We start from the raw sequence: 17,349 nt of genomic DNA on the forward strand, positions 1-17,349 counted from the left end.
GCGGTTCCCCTTTGATCCCTGCTTCCTCTGCCTGAAACGGAATCATGTTCTGTGCTCATAGCAGGTGCCCTCTGGAATTCCCCCTGCAAGTTGCCCTGCAAGTTGCCGCCTGCTTCTGTTCCTGGCTTTTTTTTTTTTTTTTTTCAATTTATTTTTTATTTTGGGCTGTGTCAGGTCTTAGTTGCGGCAGGCGGGATCTTTCGCTGCGGCGCTCGGGCTTCTCTCTAGTTGTGGCGTGCGGGTTCTCTCTCAGGTATGGCGCACAGGTTCCGGGGCGCATGGGCTCTGTAGTTGTGGCGTGAGGGCTTCAGAGGGCGTGGGCTCTGTAGTTTGCAGCACGCGGGCTTAGTTGCCCCACGGCATGTGGGATCTTAGTTCCCTGACCAGGGATCCAGCCCACGTCCCCTGCACTGTAAGGCGGATTCTTTACCACTGGACCGCCAGGGAAGTCCCTGCTCCCGGCTTTTACACTTCCCCACTGGTACCTGAATGATTGTCAAGAACAAGAGTAGGGAAAGGGACACCAGTGGTGGTAGCTTCTGTTCACAAAGTGCTTGTGGTAATTGAGCACTGCCACACATTTGTGGTCCTCTCACTTGATTCTCAAACTCATGGTAAAATGATCCCATTTCACAGATGAGAAAACTGAAGCCAGAGAACTCCAAGGACTTTTCCCAAGGTCACATGGGGGATAAGGACCCCCCAGCTGGTGTGTTGCACTCCTACCTCCAGATGGACCAGGCTGGTAGCCTGCGTTCAGACAGTGCATCTTGGGAGCGGTTGCAGCTAGAGCAGCCCCCAAATCTCGGGGCTCCCATCTGACCACCCACCGAACCAGCTGGAGACTCAGTGCTTTCCTGGGATCTCCCACCCCAGTGAGTTCCTCTCAGATCCCTCTCTAGCAAGCAAAGGGCTTTTTCAGGGGCTTTCTCCCAGCAGAGCTTTGGCTCCTTCTTTAGGCTCCCCCCAGGACGGGCGGTGTGGGGGAAGGGACTGGGATAGGAGACGCACAGGGGTCAGACCCAGCAGATGCTCGATCCAGGACCAGGCTCCCCCACAACTTATCACAGGAGTTTTCTTCCAAGAACTCCATGGGTCTTTCTAAACCAGCCTCCTCTCTGGATCCTGGACTGTGACCCAAGTCTGTACGCACCTGCACCCCATTCTGGGCTGGGTTCAAGTTCTCATGCGTGGAACGCTCCTGGCCACAGCTCGGGTGGCCTCTAGGTGACAGCGTTGCCTAACTCCGGCTGCCTGGCCGTCACCTGGCTGTGGGCACAGTTCTCTTAGAAGTGGATTTCATGCTGCTGAGGACTTGGATAAGATACAACTCCTCTCTCATTGTCGGGCAAAGATTTATCTTTTCATTGTAAATTAACAGCATGCCCAGAAGTGCAATTTTTTTCACCCTCAGGAAGTCTATGGTAAAAATTTCACAGGCATCCTAGAGACTATTTCTCATTCCTTTATTCAGACGTTATTTTGGGCGTCACGTGTACCACTTCGAAAGCTTAAAAATAGACTTTGTCTGACTCATATTGTATTATGATATGCATCAGTTCATCATCGGTTGGCATTGGAAATGACCTTTCTCTGAGACGTTTTCCTCCAAAATGAATGAGAATATTTCCTGTAGGACCCGACAGAGGAATTCTAAAGGGGCAGAGGAACTTTGGGCATTTTAATCATGGATTTAAATGTAGTCTCGCTCCTTCTACCTCAGTTTTTTTTCCCTTTTCAACTGCGTGAACCCCTCCAGAGCTGGGCCCTTCCCTGGCTCCGCAGCCGGCTGGGCGGTGTGCACCCTCCACCGTGGATGCGTGTCAAGATGTCCAGGCTCTTGAAGGAATTAGCTAGTTCTTTCAGAACTTACCAGGAAGAAAGGAAAGGGTTTGACCCACACATACTCGTGGCACTTTCCCCAGAACCAATGGGAAGAGAGTTCTGTAGGATCTGGACTAATTCCAGCACCTTTTCCCTCGTACTGCACTGTTTTTAGGTGTAAAAGATTTAAATGCGGCACGGTATTAAGTTTACCAGACTAAGTGACATATTTTGAACAGTTGGTTGGAACTTGGACGTGTTTTGAAAAATGCCCAGAGAAAGAACACTTCTAAAAACTTTATGATTCTTATTATCAAAATTTATCTTACAAGAACAAAACTATAATAGTGGCTAACATATGTTATTTTGAAGAAATATGTATCGTCTTGTTGAATCTTCTCAGTAACTCCCTGGAGTAGGCGTTATTACCATGTCCATTTTACAGATGAGAATGCCGAGACATGGATCCAGGGAAGTTGCTCTAGGTCACACCCTAGGAAATGTTAAGTCAGGATTTGAACTCGGGCAGTCTGGCTTCAGAACCCACTCCTCGTAATCGTTATTCCATATTACAAGAAAAGTGTTTTTTAATTGTGGATAAAACACTTTTTAATTGAGATATAATTGACATATTATTAGTTTCAGGTTTACAGCATAATGATTCAGTACTCCTATATATTGTGAAATGATCACCTTCCCATGGAAGATTTTTTGTGGGAAATATGAGAGCAAATTGGGAGATTCTTTATGGTCGTAATGCTTTCATCCTTCCTGTTATTTATAACTGCAGCAACCAGTTTCATGGGAATTTAGAGAATAAAACAAAACAAAATGAAAAACAGGGGTATGTTATTGATTGGACCCTTAATAGATGTGCAAGGTGTCAGTCCCTATTTGGTCTGTTGATGAATGGCGTTTTTCATGTTGAAATGCGGTATCAGTGTGAAGTGTGACCAGGTCTGGAGGCCTCCTTTCTGATACCATACTGACTTTGCTCATAGGTTGGCGCTGCTAATAGGTTTGCCCGTGTTGTTCAGGTCACTTCATCACCTATGGCCTCTTTTCCTTAATCTGTAAGATCACAGAGGTGAACCAGCCTCCGTCTAAAATGCCTATAATTAAAATCCTTGGATTGTATGAAATTTGATATCTTACAGAGATGGGTAAATAATACGATTCACATTGACATTTTAACATTTTTAGTAAAATTAACTCTTAGGACCCCAAGTACTTGACTAAAAGTAAGTTCTTTGCCAGCACTCGCCTTGATTTTAAATTTACCTGCCCTATTTAAATACTTATTGACCGAACAAGAGCCAGCTGGCAAGACTTTGTTTTCACCTGAATACATGTTTAACAACAAAAGAACTCTTGAAAGGTTAGCTTGGATTTGCCATCATTAGTCATTAGGGAATTGCTGATTAAAACCATAATGAGATACCCCTCATTTTGAATGGCTACAATTAAAAAGACGGACCACATTGGTATCGGTAATGATGTGGAGGGATTGGAGCTCTCAGACACTGCCAGGGGCAGCGGGGGCCGGGGAACGTGAAGTGAGCCACTTTGGAAAACAGTTTGGCATTTTGTTAAAAAGTTAAACATACACCTACCATATGATCCAACCGCTCTGCACCTAGATGTGTACCTACAAGAAAGGAAAGCACAGGTGCATACGGAGACTATACACCAGTGTGCATAGCGGCTGTGTTTGTAATGGCCCCAAACTGGAAACAACCCAGATGTCATCAACATCTGAGTGGATAAATTGTGGCGTCGACACAGAATGGAATATTACTCAGTAACAAAGAGGAGAGAACTGTTGATATACGCAGTAGTATGGATGAAATCTCAAAATAATTATGCGGAAAGAAGCCGGACCAAAAAAAAAAGAGGACCTACTATATGATTCCGTGAATGTAATTCTTTTTTTAGAACATGCAAGCTAATCTGTAGTGGCAGAAAAGGCTGGTGATCGCCTGGAAGGAAGACAGAGGGAGGGATTACCAGGGGCACAGGAAGACTCTTGGGGTGATGGAGCTAGTCAGTGTCTTGATAGCGTTGATCTTTTCATGGGTTTACATGTGTCCAAACTTATCAAATATCAAAGTATTTTAAACTTGTGCCCTTTCTTCTGTGTCCGTCAGGCCTCAGTAAAGCAGTGGTGCTGTGTCAGCCACGAGGCCACGTGGCCGGCAGTGTCGGGGCCCCCTCTCTCCCCGCAGCTTGGGCAGCCGTCTGTAATGTACACATACCTTACTGTACGGGAGGTGATTATTCCATCCCCGCGGAAGCAGGAAGCCTTTTCTCCACGCACAAACCACTCCCAAGCCACCAGGGCCCTTTCAGTTTAATTAATTGTCCTTTCAGTTCACTGAATGGCTACCCAGGGACCTGGAAGAGGCAGTGGGCATCCCAGAAGCGGTCGAGGTGCTCTGTCCCCGCCAGGCTGGAAGCAGTCCTTGTCCCAAGTTGTCTTTGCCTATCCATGTGTGCGAACACCTTGTTAATGGTCATGGCAGTGAAGGTGATCACGTGTTTCCCGTATGTACTCCTGTCGTCGAAGGAGTGACCTGTGTCCGGGTTGACCGTGGCCTGTGTTGGGAGTGGGGACCTGGCAAGAGCCGCATCCGAATCTCCTGGCGGGCGTGGTGACGGGTTGATTTTACCACGTTATATGTTTCCTTCCTTTTGAGGGATGTAAAGCCCCCTGTCTGAGCAGCAGTTTAATAATTAGTAATGCGCTGTCATGCTCTTGCTAAAAATAAAACTATGCCTCTGGTAAGTAAGAGTCAGAAGACTCATACAAGTATGCCCGTTACGTTTAGCAGACGTTCCAGCTGTTGGGATTTTTTTCTGTTTCCCCTTGCACTTGGGTTGGGTCTGGGAAGGACTGGGAATGGTCGCTGCCCTCCCCTTTCCTTTCTCTCCTTTGTGACAGTCCCCTCGGGCTCTCTGCCTGGTTGTTTCTTCACTTCGTGTCCTGCTCTGTGTCCCACTGGCCGCCGGCCCCCCTGCCGCCCGCCTCCCTCTCAGCTCCCTGGGAACCGCTGCCGCCGGTCCCCTCCCGGCCCGGACCCCCCAGCCCCGGGGAAGTGGGAAGGGCCGGGCTCACAGCACTGTCCCCGCAGCTGTGGACATGGCTGGAGGAGCTGCAGAAGGAGCTGCTGGACGACGTGTACGCCGAGTCTGTGGAGGCCGTGCAGGACCTCATCAAGCGCTTCGGGCAGCAGCAGCAGACCACCCTGCAGGTGACCGTGAACGTGATCAAGGAAGGGGAGGACCTCATCCAGCAGCTGAGGTGGGCCACGCCCCATCCCCGTCCCCCGTCCCCGCGCGGACGCTCTGAGATCTGCGGGGGGGCTTCCCCTCCCCCTCACTTTTTGGAACAATTAGCTATAATCCTCTGTCCAACTAGGCAGAGAACGAATAACAACCATGCATGCAAAGGAGACCAACATCACTCTCTCTCTTTTCTTTTCTCTTTTTCTCTCTCACAGTGTTTTTCACTCTTATGATTTTTCTCATTATGGCATTGACTAATATGCCTCCCCAGGATTCAGGTCTTATTAATATTTCCTTTTAACAGCTGCCTAGAAATTACTGAAATTTCTTTACAAACCAGATGAATTTAGACCTCCCAGGACTGCGTCCTTCAGGCCCTGAGCAACCTGCTTTTCTGCGGTGAGGTGGGCGTCACTCCTCTCAGACTCCAGGCTCAGCAGGCCTGGCCTCGGGTGGCACCAGGTGACACTCAGGTGCTCCTAGTGGCAGGAAGTGGGGAGGCAGGCTGGGGCAGAGAGCATATCCCTATCCTTGGGTCACAGGGAACCATCACGTAAATTCAGCGCCCCTGCTGGATCCCTCGGGGTGGCTTATCTCATCGCCCCTGACAACTTCCCGTGATGCTCGCTTTTCTGAGAGTCCGGCAGACTTCCTCGACGAAGGCTCAGTTGGCTGCATTACAGCTTAACCCCACAGCTGACGTGGCTCCACCATTTGTAGTGAACGGATGCCATCTGTTCTCTACTTACGGAGAAAAGTGGCTGAAGATGAAACTCTACGACATGATTCACGTGACTGTTAGCCTTCTTCTAAGAGAGCGGCTGTGAAAAAGTGCAGAAGGAGTTCCTCAGCGTATGCTGAGATCCAGGGAGGAAGGCCCGGCTTGTCTGGCGGGAGGGGCGGCTTATTCCGTGTTCCGAGCGGGGCAGTCCCGCTTCCCGCCGGCTTCTTCCCCGAGGCCCCAGCCGCCGGTTCTGGCCTCCGGCAGGGTGAGACTCTCCCATCCAGTTCCTGTTTGTCCCTCTCCGCCCCTTCTCAGGGACTCCGCCATCTCCAGCAACAAGACCCCACACAACAGCTCCATCAGCCACATCGAGACGGTGCTGCAGCAGCTGGACGAGGCCCAGGCCCAGATGGAGGAGCTCTTCCAGGAGCGCAAGATCAAGCTCGAGCTCTTCCTGCAGCTGCGCATCTTTGAGAGGGACGCCATCGACGTGAGTGTCCCCCCCGCCCCGCCCACCCGGTCCTGCTCCCAGAGCTCCAGCACCCCTCCTCTGCCCCTCGCCTACTGCCCCAGCCTCTGCGCCGGGAGGGGGAGGGGGAGGGGAGGGGAGCGGGGAGGGGGAGGGAAAGAGCGGCTCCTCCCAGCTCGGCCCTGGGAGATGGGGCCTGGCTCTGGGGCAGGCAGGTGGGCAGCGGGACAGACACCACACAGCAGGACAGCAACGTGAGCGAGCTTTGCGAGTGGATCCAGGCAGGGCTTCTACAAACAGGGCCACCTTGTCACCTTGGCTTGTTCGTCCTTGATTGGACCCCTCAAAGCAGTCCCCTTGTCCTGGAAGCGGAAGCGCAAGCTCAGGGCAGTGATGCTCTTCCTCCCTCCTTCCCTCCCCCCCGCCATTCCTCTCCCTTCAAGAGTGAGTGTTCCCAGAGCCTGTGGTCATAAGCTTGTACGTCCCAGGAAACCCCGTTTTTTCCCCACAGAAGTGTTCTCAGGCGATCTGTAATTCTTACCTAAAGATTGACTTTTGCACCTTATTTGTGACTAGGAGAAAGAAGGACAGGTTTCTTAAGAGGGCGGTTCTTAATTCTCTGCCAGGCAAGATCTTTTATTTTTGAACTTGGTGAAGTACAAGCAGAAGTAAGTATAATTGGATGACGCTGAATCTGTGTGTGAAATATGATGAAAGGAACCAAAACTCCGTGGGTGAGCCTGGCTTCCTGGAGCCAGTGGGCTTCATGCCGCTGCTGGCAGGGACCTGCTGCCTGTCCAGGTACCTCCAGGCACCCCAGGTGGCCCGTGCCTGGCGGCCAGAATCTGTAGAGCCTGCTGTCTCCATATCTATCACTTGTCCTGCGTTCGGAACAGGGCCTTGAGGGCAGTGGGGTCTGGACCGAGGCGCCACCGAAGGCAGGGGGATGGCAGGGCTGCCGCAGCTCAGGGGGACCGTCTGCCCGAAGTGGGCCTTGGAGCTTGTCCCTCGGTCCCGCCCCGAGTGGTGGTTTGGTGTGTGTGCCTCTCACAGGGGCCTTTGGTTGCCTGCTTGTCTAAACTTCCATCAGTGTTTTCATTAAAGAAAGGCCGTCTTGGCTGTTTCATTGTCATCACTGGTTGATGACAAGAATGGAGTCAAACCCTGCACATGTTGCCTGGTAACAGCTACTCAAGGGCTCTGGTCTTAACCTTCCCATCCACGTGGAGCCACATGAAGAAGAGGTGCGCTGGTCTCAACTCACGGTGCCGCGCCACAGCTGCCAGTTTGCAGCGTTTGGGGGTAGCCAGGGTCACGGTGCATCATTGGTGGGTAGCCAGGGTCGGGCGTATCATCGGGGGGTAGCCAGGGTCAGGGCACATCATTGGGGGGTAGCCAGGGTCAGGGCGCATCATCGGAGGGTAGCCAGGGTCAGGGCGCATCATCGGGGGGTAGCCAGGGTCAGGGCGCATCATCGGGGGGTAGCCAGGGTCAGGGCGCATCATTGGGGGGTGGCCAGGGTCAGGGCGCATCATCGGGGGGTAGCCAGGGTCAGGGTTCATCATCGGGGGCTAGCCAGGGTCAGGGCGCATCATTGGGGGGTGAGCAGGGTCAGGGCGCATCATCGGAGGGTAGCCAGGGTCAGGGCGCATCATCGGGGGGTAGCCAGGGTCAGGGTTCATCATCGGGGGGTAGCCAGGGTCAGGGTGCATCGTTGGTGGGCATCCAGGGTCAGAGTACATTATTGGTGGTCAGCAAGGGTCAGGGTGCATCATTGGGGGCTGGCCGGGGTCAGGGTGCAGCGCTGCATGAACGGAAGAGCCAGCGTGGCTGCCTTCCTCTCAACCTCCACTTCGTAGGAATTGCTCCTGGTGACTTAGCTGCTTACTGAATAGTTTCGATCAAGAAACACAGAGCAATCAGAAGTATTATTGGAAGTTTTCTTTCCAGGACATTTTGATATTTGAAATAAAATATTGGCTTTACTTGTATTAATGTTATTGCAAAGGGAAAAAAATTTTTTTTTATTGTATTTCTACTTTCATAAAACTACTGTTTTAAAACGTAGATCAGGAACCAAAAACATACATTTTCCCCACATGATAGCCACAGAGTTCCACATGGCCTCAACAAAGCCACCGCTCTCGGCCAGGGATAAGGGCTTTCCTAAGCTGGGAACGTAACCCTGCAGTTCAGTCACAGACCAGCTAAAATATAGTTTAAAAGCTTTTAAATGTCACAGCCTGAGAGCCTCTGTTCTCTGGAGTAATCCTGAAAATGTGAAAAGCTGAGCAGTTTAGGCTCTGTAGGGATTTCCTCTCCTGTCTGGGAAGATGCCCCCTCGGACTGCCCATAGGAGGCATGGAGTTACCTTTGTGGCAGAAATTCATCTGTTACCTGGTCAGTGAGAAAAACCCCCCGTATCACTTGTATTTCGGTTGAAATAGCATTTCCATCTCTCAGAAATGGAGCAGGGTTTCTTATGGCTTAGAATATTGCGATTTCAGTCTCCAAATATTCCCTATAAAATCTGCTGTGTTGGTCTAAAAAGAACAACAAAAGCCTTACACTAGCATCTTGCGACAGTTTAGTTATGGAGAACAGTCATAACTATCTGCATTTAGAAAGGAAAACAGACTTGCTAAAAGTTCGGGGCTACATTAAAAAAAATTGTGTCAAAGTTATTTCTTCAAAGAATCTCTGTTCAAAAAAGCCCCCTTTCTGGAGCTTTGTTTGTGCCACAGATTTCTTTTCTTGGCTTGTGTGGTTATTAACGATGCTGAACGTGAGGGCAGGATTTTTCCTGATGTTCCTGGATCCTGACCATTGCCAGCGTTTCTCTGTGCTCAGTGAGTGTTTTTGAATCCTGCTGCTTTTAGCACATCGACCTTTGTTTATTGTCCATTTCTTGAGTGTTTTTTGAGCCTAATGTTGTCTCCATGAGGCACTGTCGCTGAGTCTGTAACTCACCACCACACCTAACTCTCTTCTCCCTCAGTGTCAGAAAACAAACAAACATTAAGAAAGAAAATTCCTGGACTCCCCTGGTGGTGCCGTGGTTAAGAATCCGCCTGCCAATGTAGGGGACACGGGTTCGATCTCTGGTCCGGGAAGATCCCACATGCCGTGGAGCAACTAAGCCCGTGTGCCACAGCTACTGAGCCTGCGCTCTAGAGCCCGCGAGCCACAACTACTGAGCCCACGAGCCACAACTACTGAAGCCCGTGCACCTAGAGCCCATGCTGCACAACAAGAGAAGCCCGCGCACCGCAGTGAAAAAAGTAGCCCCCACTCACCACGACTAGAGAAATCCCATGCACAGCAGCAAAAGACCCAACGCAGCCAAAAATAAATCAATAAAATTAATTAATTAATTTAAAAAGTTCCCCTTAGAATAGAAATAGAGATTAAAGTTATGGTAATTTCCTTCCTTTTAAAAAATATTTTTCTCATAGCCTCTTGGTTTGTGTCTAACTTGGCGTTGTTTAAAATGATTACTTTATAAATTGATATAACTTAATAAATTAATATAATGTGCACATATATTATGGAGACCAAGTAATAAAAGGAAGAAATCAGGAAGATTTGGGCAATAGGAATTTGGAGAAGCCTTAAGATGTTTATTACTTCCCATCTCCCAGCTGGATTCTGTGTAAACTCTCTCACATTCTCAAATTCTCAAACTAATTTCCTTACAGCTCCTGTGGACAAAGTCAATGAGGATCCATGGGAAATGCTATTTCATTGAAGTGTGGAGTATAATATTCTTTCACAAGAAGTTTTTCTCCTCCTTTCTGGATTTCATAATTTTTGGTCTTAGTTTTTAAAAAGTATAGCATGAAAGTTTTCAAACTACACAGAAGTAGCGAGAATAGTACAATGACCTTCCAGATGCCTGTCCTGTAAATTCAACATGAGTTTGCCCCTCTTACGTCAAGTATCCTCTTGCTATTGCTGTGCTGTAGTGTTGCAGAGGAAATCTTTGCCAGCTGATCATGTTTCTGTCCTAAAGGCTTTGTGAATATCTCTAAAAAATAGGCCATTTTCTTGCATGACCACATCCTAAGCACCCCGCCGTTAAGAGTGATGCTTTGGTGTCTGCTAATACCCAGCCTCTGTTCAGATTTCTGCAAGTACTGCAGAGAAGAGGCACGTGGGGTCTGCCCCTGCGTTTGGTGGTTAGCCTTTTCATCTAGAATCCTCCCCCCATCCGCCCTTCTCTTTTTCCCGTGTTGTGACTTGTTGAAATAACATTCAGTTGTCAGAGGAACCAGGTCCCACGTTTTGCATTTTCTCACTTGATCTCTGGTAGGCTGTTTAACTGCTGGTCTTTCCTCGGCATTTCCTGTAACCTTAGAAGGCAGATGGGAAGACCCAGTCAGGTTCGGGTTCATTTTGGTACCAGAAGCTGCGCAGGTGGCTCAGCATGGTTGCTCCTGTCAGGAGGCGTGTGCTGTCTGGTCCCGCATCTGCAGGGATTCTGTGGGCGGTCTTTGGGGCCGGAGGTGCAGCCTGGTCCCCGTCAGCCTCTTGGGATAGTTCACTGGGCGCTGATGACTTTTACCTCAACAGGTGTTGTAGTAGTAGTTTTTTTTTTTTTGGTTACAAAGAAGTTTTTTAATTTTATTATTTCTACATTTAATAGCTAGATTTAACTGTAAAGAGGAACTTTCCTTCATCGTTGTGTGCTTAAATAATTAATTTACTCCTTTAAGAACCAATTTTGTGGATGAAGGTTGGTGCCCTTTAATCAAAACCAAAGAGCTTTTCATTAATTTCTGGCTTTTTAGATCTTTTTTTAACATCATTAGGAATTAATGGACTTTTGTGTATTCTGTGTATTTTATTCAATTGTGGTAAATTTTTTTAGGGTCTAATGGTCCCAGTCACCTGGCTCCTGTGTCCTTTTGACACAGTCACCTTATTCTCTTCCTTCCCTACCTGGCACAGTGAGACGTCACAGCAGATATTTATTTTTTAAGTCTTGGTCCTAAGCAGATAACTTTCCTATGTCAGATCATCTCAGACCTTGAGTCTTGGAACGACGAGCTTTCTCAGCAAATGAATGACTTTGACACGGAGGACCTCACAATAGCAGAGCAGCGCCTGCAGCACCACGCGGACAAGGCTCTGACCATGAATAACCTGACCTTCGACGTCATCCACCAAGGGCAGGACCTCCTGCAATATGTCAACGAAGTGCAGGCCTCTGGTGAGCAGCGCATTCCGCCCTGGGACGGGTCTCGTGTCCCCGCAGGAGCGCATCCGGTTCCTTTCAGGGTGTGCGCAGGTCCCTTACCCCTGTGATTGAGGTGTTATAAATACCTGCTCTCTGAAAGGAAACGTTTTGCTTTCTTTCACCCACATAATATGATCACATTTAACACTGACTAGTGTACTTACTCTTAATATTCCTGCATGTTATTTCAAGTGGCACGAACTTTAGTTTTACAAATTATATATTGTTGGATCTCCACGAATGAAATGTAAACCCCAAGAAAATATTTTCATGTCCTTTATTTTTTTCTTAGTTTTATATTTTACCAGCAGATGTCACTATAGGCTCAAAAACGTAGAGGGAACTGTAGTGTTAGAAACTTAGCAACAACCTGTGTCCTACGTTACTCATTTTACACAAGTCAAACTAAATGCTTCCTCAAGAGTGAACGGGTATACAGTGGATAACAACGGAAACAAACCGAAGTTTGTGCATTTAAAAAGGACTCACTTTCACCAGATATCAGTGTAGGAGCAGAAGTAGATTGATAGGAAACGGGTTTGCTTTGATTAGCTGTATGTTATATTTGGCTTTGGACCACATCGAATTTATCCTCTGAGACATGCTCGGAGGCAGGCATAAACCTCCTCTGCTGCCTCTGACCTCCTCAAACGTGGCCTTCACAGTAATGGCTTGACCCGGCGCCGGGCAGGTAGTTCACAAATGCAGCATGTACGTCATGCTCCCTTAAGAACAGGTTGAGTTACGGTTTTCTCAGGGTATGTGCCCAGTAGTGGGATTGCTGGCTCGTATGGTAGTTCTGTTTTTAGTTTTTTAAGGAAACTCCATATTGTTCTCCATAGTGGCTGTATCAGTTTACATTCCCACCAGCAGTGCAAGAGGGTTCTCTTTTCTCCACACCTTCTCCAGCATTTATTGTTTGTAGATTTTTTGATGATGGCCATTCTGACCTGTGCGAGGTGATACCTCATTGAGTTTTGATTTGCATTTCTCTAATGATTAGTGATGTTGAGCATCCTTCCATGTGTTTGTTGGCAATCTGTATATCTTCTTTGGAGAAAACCATAATTCAAAAAGAGACATGTACCACAATGTTCATTGCAGCACTATTTACAACAGCCAGGACATGGAAGCAACCTAAGTGTCCATCGACAGGTGAATGGATAAAGAAGATGTGGCACATATATACAATGGAATATTACTCAGCCATATAAAGAAATGAAACTGAGTTATTTGTAGTGAGGTGGATGGACCTAGAGTCTGTCATACAGAGTGAAGTAAGTCAGAAAGAGAAAGACAAATACAGTGTGCTAACACATATATGTGGAATCTTAAAAAGTACAATGGTTCTGTTGAACCTAGGGGCAGGACAAGAATAAAGATGCGGATGTAGAGAATGGACTTGACACGGATGGTGGGACGAAGCTGGGACGAAGTGAGAGAGTGGCATGGACATATATACACTACCAAATGTAAAATAGATAGCTAGTGGGAAGCAGCCGCATAGCACAGGGAGATCAGCTCGGTGCTTTGTGACCACCTAGAGGGGTGGGATAGGATGGGTGGGAGGGAGACGCAAGAGGGAGGGGATATGGGGATATATGTATATATATAGCTGATTCACTTTGTATACATATAGCTGATTCACAGAAACAAACTAACACACCACTGTAAAGCAATTATACTCCAATAAAGATATTTTTTAAAAAACAAAAAGAAAAGAACAGGTTGAAGTGCTGTTTGAATTCCGGGCCTCCCTTCAATGTCCGCAGGCGTGGAGCTGCTTTGCGACAGAGACGTAGACATGGCCACCCGGGTCCAGGACTTGCTGGAGTTTCTCCACGAGAAGCAGCAGGAGCTGGATTTAGCAGCCGAGCAACACCGGAAGCACCTGGAGCAGTGTGTGCAGCTCCGCCACCTGCAGGCCGAAGTGAAGCAGGTAAACGAATGTGCGGAGTGAAGGGGACCCAGCCGACAAGCGAGCGCTCGATGAGTGCTCTCCTGGTAGCTCGGATGTGTAAGCCTTGGGGCAGATTGTCCCTGATCAGAACACAGCTGTCCTGGTGTAGAATACAACACCCCCCCGACACACCACAGCTAGCGTGTAAAACTGAGCCAGTGCCTGGGCAGCTCTGTGTTTACTCTGGAGTGGAAAAGCCTTCGTCACCCAGCAACTGGTCACTTGAGAGTCACCTCCACTTAGCTTGTTTTGTTATTGGTTGTCTCTTGCCTGAAACCCTGACCACGTTGCTTCCCGGGCTGAATAACTATATGATTGATTTTTTTCCCCCAAATAGACTGTTATCAGTCTGGCCGGGATCACAGGCTGTGTATGGCTTGGGTCTTCTTGTGTTCTCAGGATACGATACTCCCATCTCCCAGATGGCATGGCAAAATACAAATGGGACATTTGGAGGAGATTGCTTTTGGCTCAGTGCCAGTGGGATTCCACGCATGTGCATATTTAGCATGTCTGTTACATTTTATCACGTGAGCAGGGAAACCATGGAAGTATGGCTTTCTGGGATTCTTGTAGTTGTGTAGAAAGGCATCTGTTTGTTTGATTGGAGGGGCTTAATGGTTGCCAAATGGCTGTTGTAGCCCCAGCTATCACCTCCACATTCCAGGTATCAGGAAGGGAAAAGCATATCAAGAAAGAGGCAGCACCTGATCAGAAAAGAAATGTGTTCCCCAAATGGCCCAGAAGCCCCTGCTTTGATCTCAGTGGCTAGAATTGTGTGGTATTTGCAACCAAGCTGTCATAGGAGCTGAGAACTGGCTTTATTTTAAGCTCTTTCCCAAGTCGGGATTTTCTGAGTAAAGGACATGAAGACACTAGGTACTGGTTAAGTAACCAGCAGTTTCTGCCACAAATGATTACCCAGAATGACCTTCCACATCCCTGTGGCTTCCATGGTCAAAACTGACTGCTCATTCTGTGATGCTAAGAATCTGGTGGTGTGGCCCTGAGCATTAGCCAACAGCTAAATTCATCCTTGGGTCAGTGTGCTGTCTTAACACTGACTCTAAAGTGGAAAATACATTAGTGACATCAAAACAGTTCCCTTATCAGGCACTTTGCTAATTCTGCATGTCCACGAGGCCTAAAAGGAGTGAAAGATACATATGTTTGAGTATCAGGGAATTCTTTGCAATCGTAGGTTTCCTCGTATGTGATCCTCAGTCTGGTTTGACCTGTGGACTGATGATCAATCCTCCGGACCCTCCACCTTTTCCAGCTCCCACTTGAAACTAAACATGATAGAATTAATTTTAAAATGCAGCACTTAACGATCAGATACCAGGGAAGGGTAGCAGGCTGTTGCCAGTAGGATCACGAGGAAATCCCTGCTTCGCAGGTAAGTGAGCAGCTCGACCGCCGAGCACTCGGACTGCGTCACTGCTGGTCCATGGCCTGGATGCCCCAGAGGGGCTGCTGCATGGAGTTCCCTGTGTCGTGTTTCAGGTGCTGGGCTGGATCCGGAACGGAGAGTCAATGCTGAACGCCGGGCTCATCACGGCCAGCTCGTTGCAGGAGGCGGAGCAGCTGCAGAGGGAGCACGAACAGTTCCAGCACGCCATCGAGGTGCGGACGCCCAGCCTGGCCCCGGAACCCGGCCTCTCCAACCTCAGGACCAGCCTGTTAAGTCCCCTCACACGGCACTGACCCTGGGAGCCGAAGGGGGTTTAGTGGAAGCCCAAACGGCTGCGCTTACGAGCCTGCAGTTCGTTACAAGAGGGAGAAGCAGTCTGGCAACCGCAGTGATGGGAGGCTGTCCATGCCCACCAGGGCGACCTTACCGCAAGGGTCCCAGAGGCCGGGGGTGGCTCTTGCTGTCCCCTTGCTGTCAGGGCCCTGGCAGGATGCACCTCACCTGTCGGGAACATCTCGGCACCAGGGAGGCCGAGCTGGGGTCTCAGCTGAGGTTTTTCACATTTTGCTGATGTTATAGGCACAGTTGCTGCTGTGTAACTGGTCTTGAAAAATCAGGGCACTTGGGGTGGCTCTTCAGGACCGGGTGCCAATCACCAGTTCCCTTTCCCCCATAAACAGTGCTGTGCACAGAGCTCCTGTGACCCTGGGGAAAAGCAGCGTCCCTCACCAGAGGGTTTTGTGCCTTGACGGGGTCAGTGCTGTGCCGGGACTTGAGCAAAATGGCTCGGCCAGTCACTCTCACAGCATATGGATTAATTCATTTTAGAGTATTTTTGGAGGGTGGAGGAGTTAATGATTGTGACGGGTGGTCTCAAGGCACAGTCAAGGGAAAGAGAGCATTTGATTATAGAAAACTTGTTTCCTGCTCTAGTTACATACATATTCTCAGCCAGAGATGAAAACCAAAGAAATTACCATTAATGTCTTCCCTAGATTAATTTACTCACTATTCAGCGCCAGTGGACAGACACTAACACTTCTCCCTGAAGCCCAGACTCTGGGTGAATCTTGTGAAAATCGTACCCTGTGCCAAGTGCCTTCTAGTAATTAAATCACTGATGCGCCTCACCGTCTGGGTAACGGACAGGATTACGCTGGGTACGGTGTTTTATGGGGCCATTAGTACCACTTCAGGTGAAACGCAAAATTTTGCCACTGTTTAAAAAAAGAGAAAGCTCTGTGTCCACAGAGACCCATGTGCTTCCCCCTGACGGCTGCCCTGCCGGGCCCTCTGGTTTCCCCGAGGACCCTGACCTCAGCCCCTCACAGAAGCTTCTAGTGAGGATACGAGAGCAGGAGTTGTTACCGGATTTGCCAGTTTGTCTTCGTAGATTCATCGTCTGGCATGGACCTCCAGAGAACACAGTTGGTTCATTTTTAGCTTTTAACTGTGTTTCTCTCTTTCTCTTTTTTTAAATCAGTAGTTTTTGAAAACCTTTTACTCGAGTCCAGAGTTTAAGGTAAAAGTGAAATAAAGAGCATTCACTTAGGCCACCTTTTTCTCCACTTGTTCATTAGCCCCTGGCCGCTATCATAAGACGAATCAATAGGAATAATAAACTTGGAACGTTTCAACAGCTTTTTTAGAATATTGGCTGCTAAGGGTTTTTCCTGCTATCTCTCAAAAGCTGGCAAGTCCACAACCAAGACCCCATTCTGGAAAGTCCTAAGGCATTTCATCATTCCCTGGGTAAATATAAATAGTTGTTGGTAGGCGTAAAAGCTTTTTTTTAACTAACCTGTCAGCTGTGGTTTTCGAAGCGTCCTAGTGAGTGTTAACTGAAGTCGTTCCCGTAAAAGCGAGCAGACGGAAGAGCTGCGGCCTTCCCGCTCCTTCCCCGTGAGTGCGCGACACCCCCGCTGAAGAGCCTTCCGCTCTCTCCCCCCCCTTAGAAGACCCACCAGAGCGCACTGCAGGTGCAGCAGAAGGCAGAAGCCATGCTGCAGGCCAACCACTACGACATGGACATGATCCGGGACTGTGCCGAGAAGGTGGCCTCGCACTGGCAGCAGCTCATGCTCAAGATGGAGGACCGGCTGAAGCTGGTGAACGCGTCCGTGGCCTTCTACAAGACCTCGGAGCAGGTAGGGCTCCCCGCCGCTGCCGCCTGCTGAGCCTGGCTGCACGGCACGGCTCAGTCCTTACCTCGCCGGTCAGTCCTGGGCCAGTCGAGCAGAGAAAAGCGGCATTATGGGATTAAGATTATTCTTGCTTCCCTTACGTATCAAAAAAGAGCAGGTCGGAAAGGATCTGAGGAGATGTCCCTTTTCCTCTCATTTAAATGGATGGCCTGACACAGGGCAGAGAGAGGAGGGAAATTCACCTTGTATTTTGGCCTTGTTCTGAAAGCCTGCATGGCCGCACGCCAGGT

At 48.8% G+C, this 17,349-nt stretch overlaps 1 protein-coding gene across 6 annotated transcripts in view; it reads left to right on the top strand.

Annotated features, from left to right (window-relative positions):
• TRIO (trio Rho guanine nucleotide exchange factor) overlaps nt 1-17,349 on the top strand; it is a 369,954-nt gene that overhangs the window by 223,233 nt on the left and 129,372 nt on the right. For all 6 annotated transcript variants that reach the window (XM_067730390.1, XM_067730392.1, XM_067730389.1 and 3 more), the window contains 6 exons: nt 4,956-5,125; nt 6,149-6,323; nt 11,319-11,514; nt 13,314-13,480; nt 15,008-15,127; nt 16,871-17,062. In XM_067730390.1, coding sequence (XP_067586491.1) covers nt 4,956-5,125; nt 6,149-6,323; nt 11,319-11,514; nt 13,314-13,480; nt 15,008-15,127; nt 16,871-17,062 — 1,020 coding nt within the window. The remainder of the gene's footprint in view (nt 1-4,955; nt 5,126-6,148; nt 6,324-11,318; nt 11,515-13,313; nt 13,481-15,007; nt 15,128-16,870; nt 17,063-17,349) is intronic.

This window comes from Pseudorca crassidens, chromosome 3 (genome assembly GCF_039906515.1).
Source record: "Pseudorca crassidens isolate mPseCra1 chromosome 3, mPseCra1.hap1, whole genome shotgun sequence".
Lineage (NCBI taxonomy): Eukaryota > Metazoa > Chordata > Mammalia > Artiodactyla > Delphinidae > Pseudorca > Pseudorca crassidens.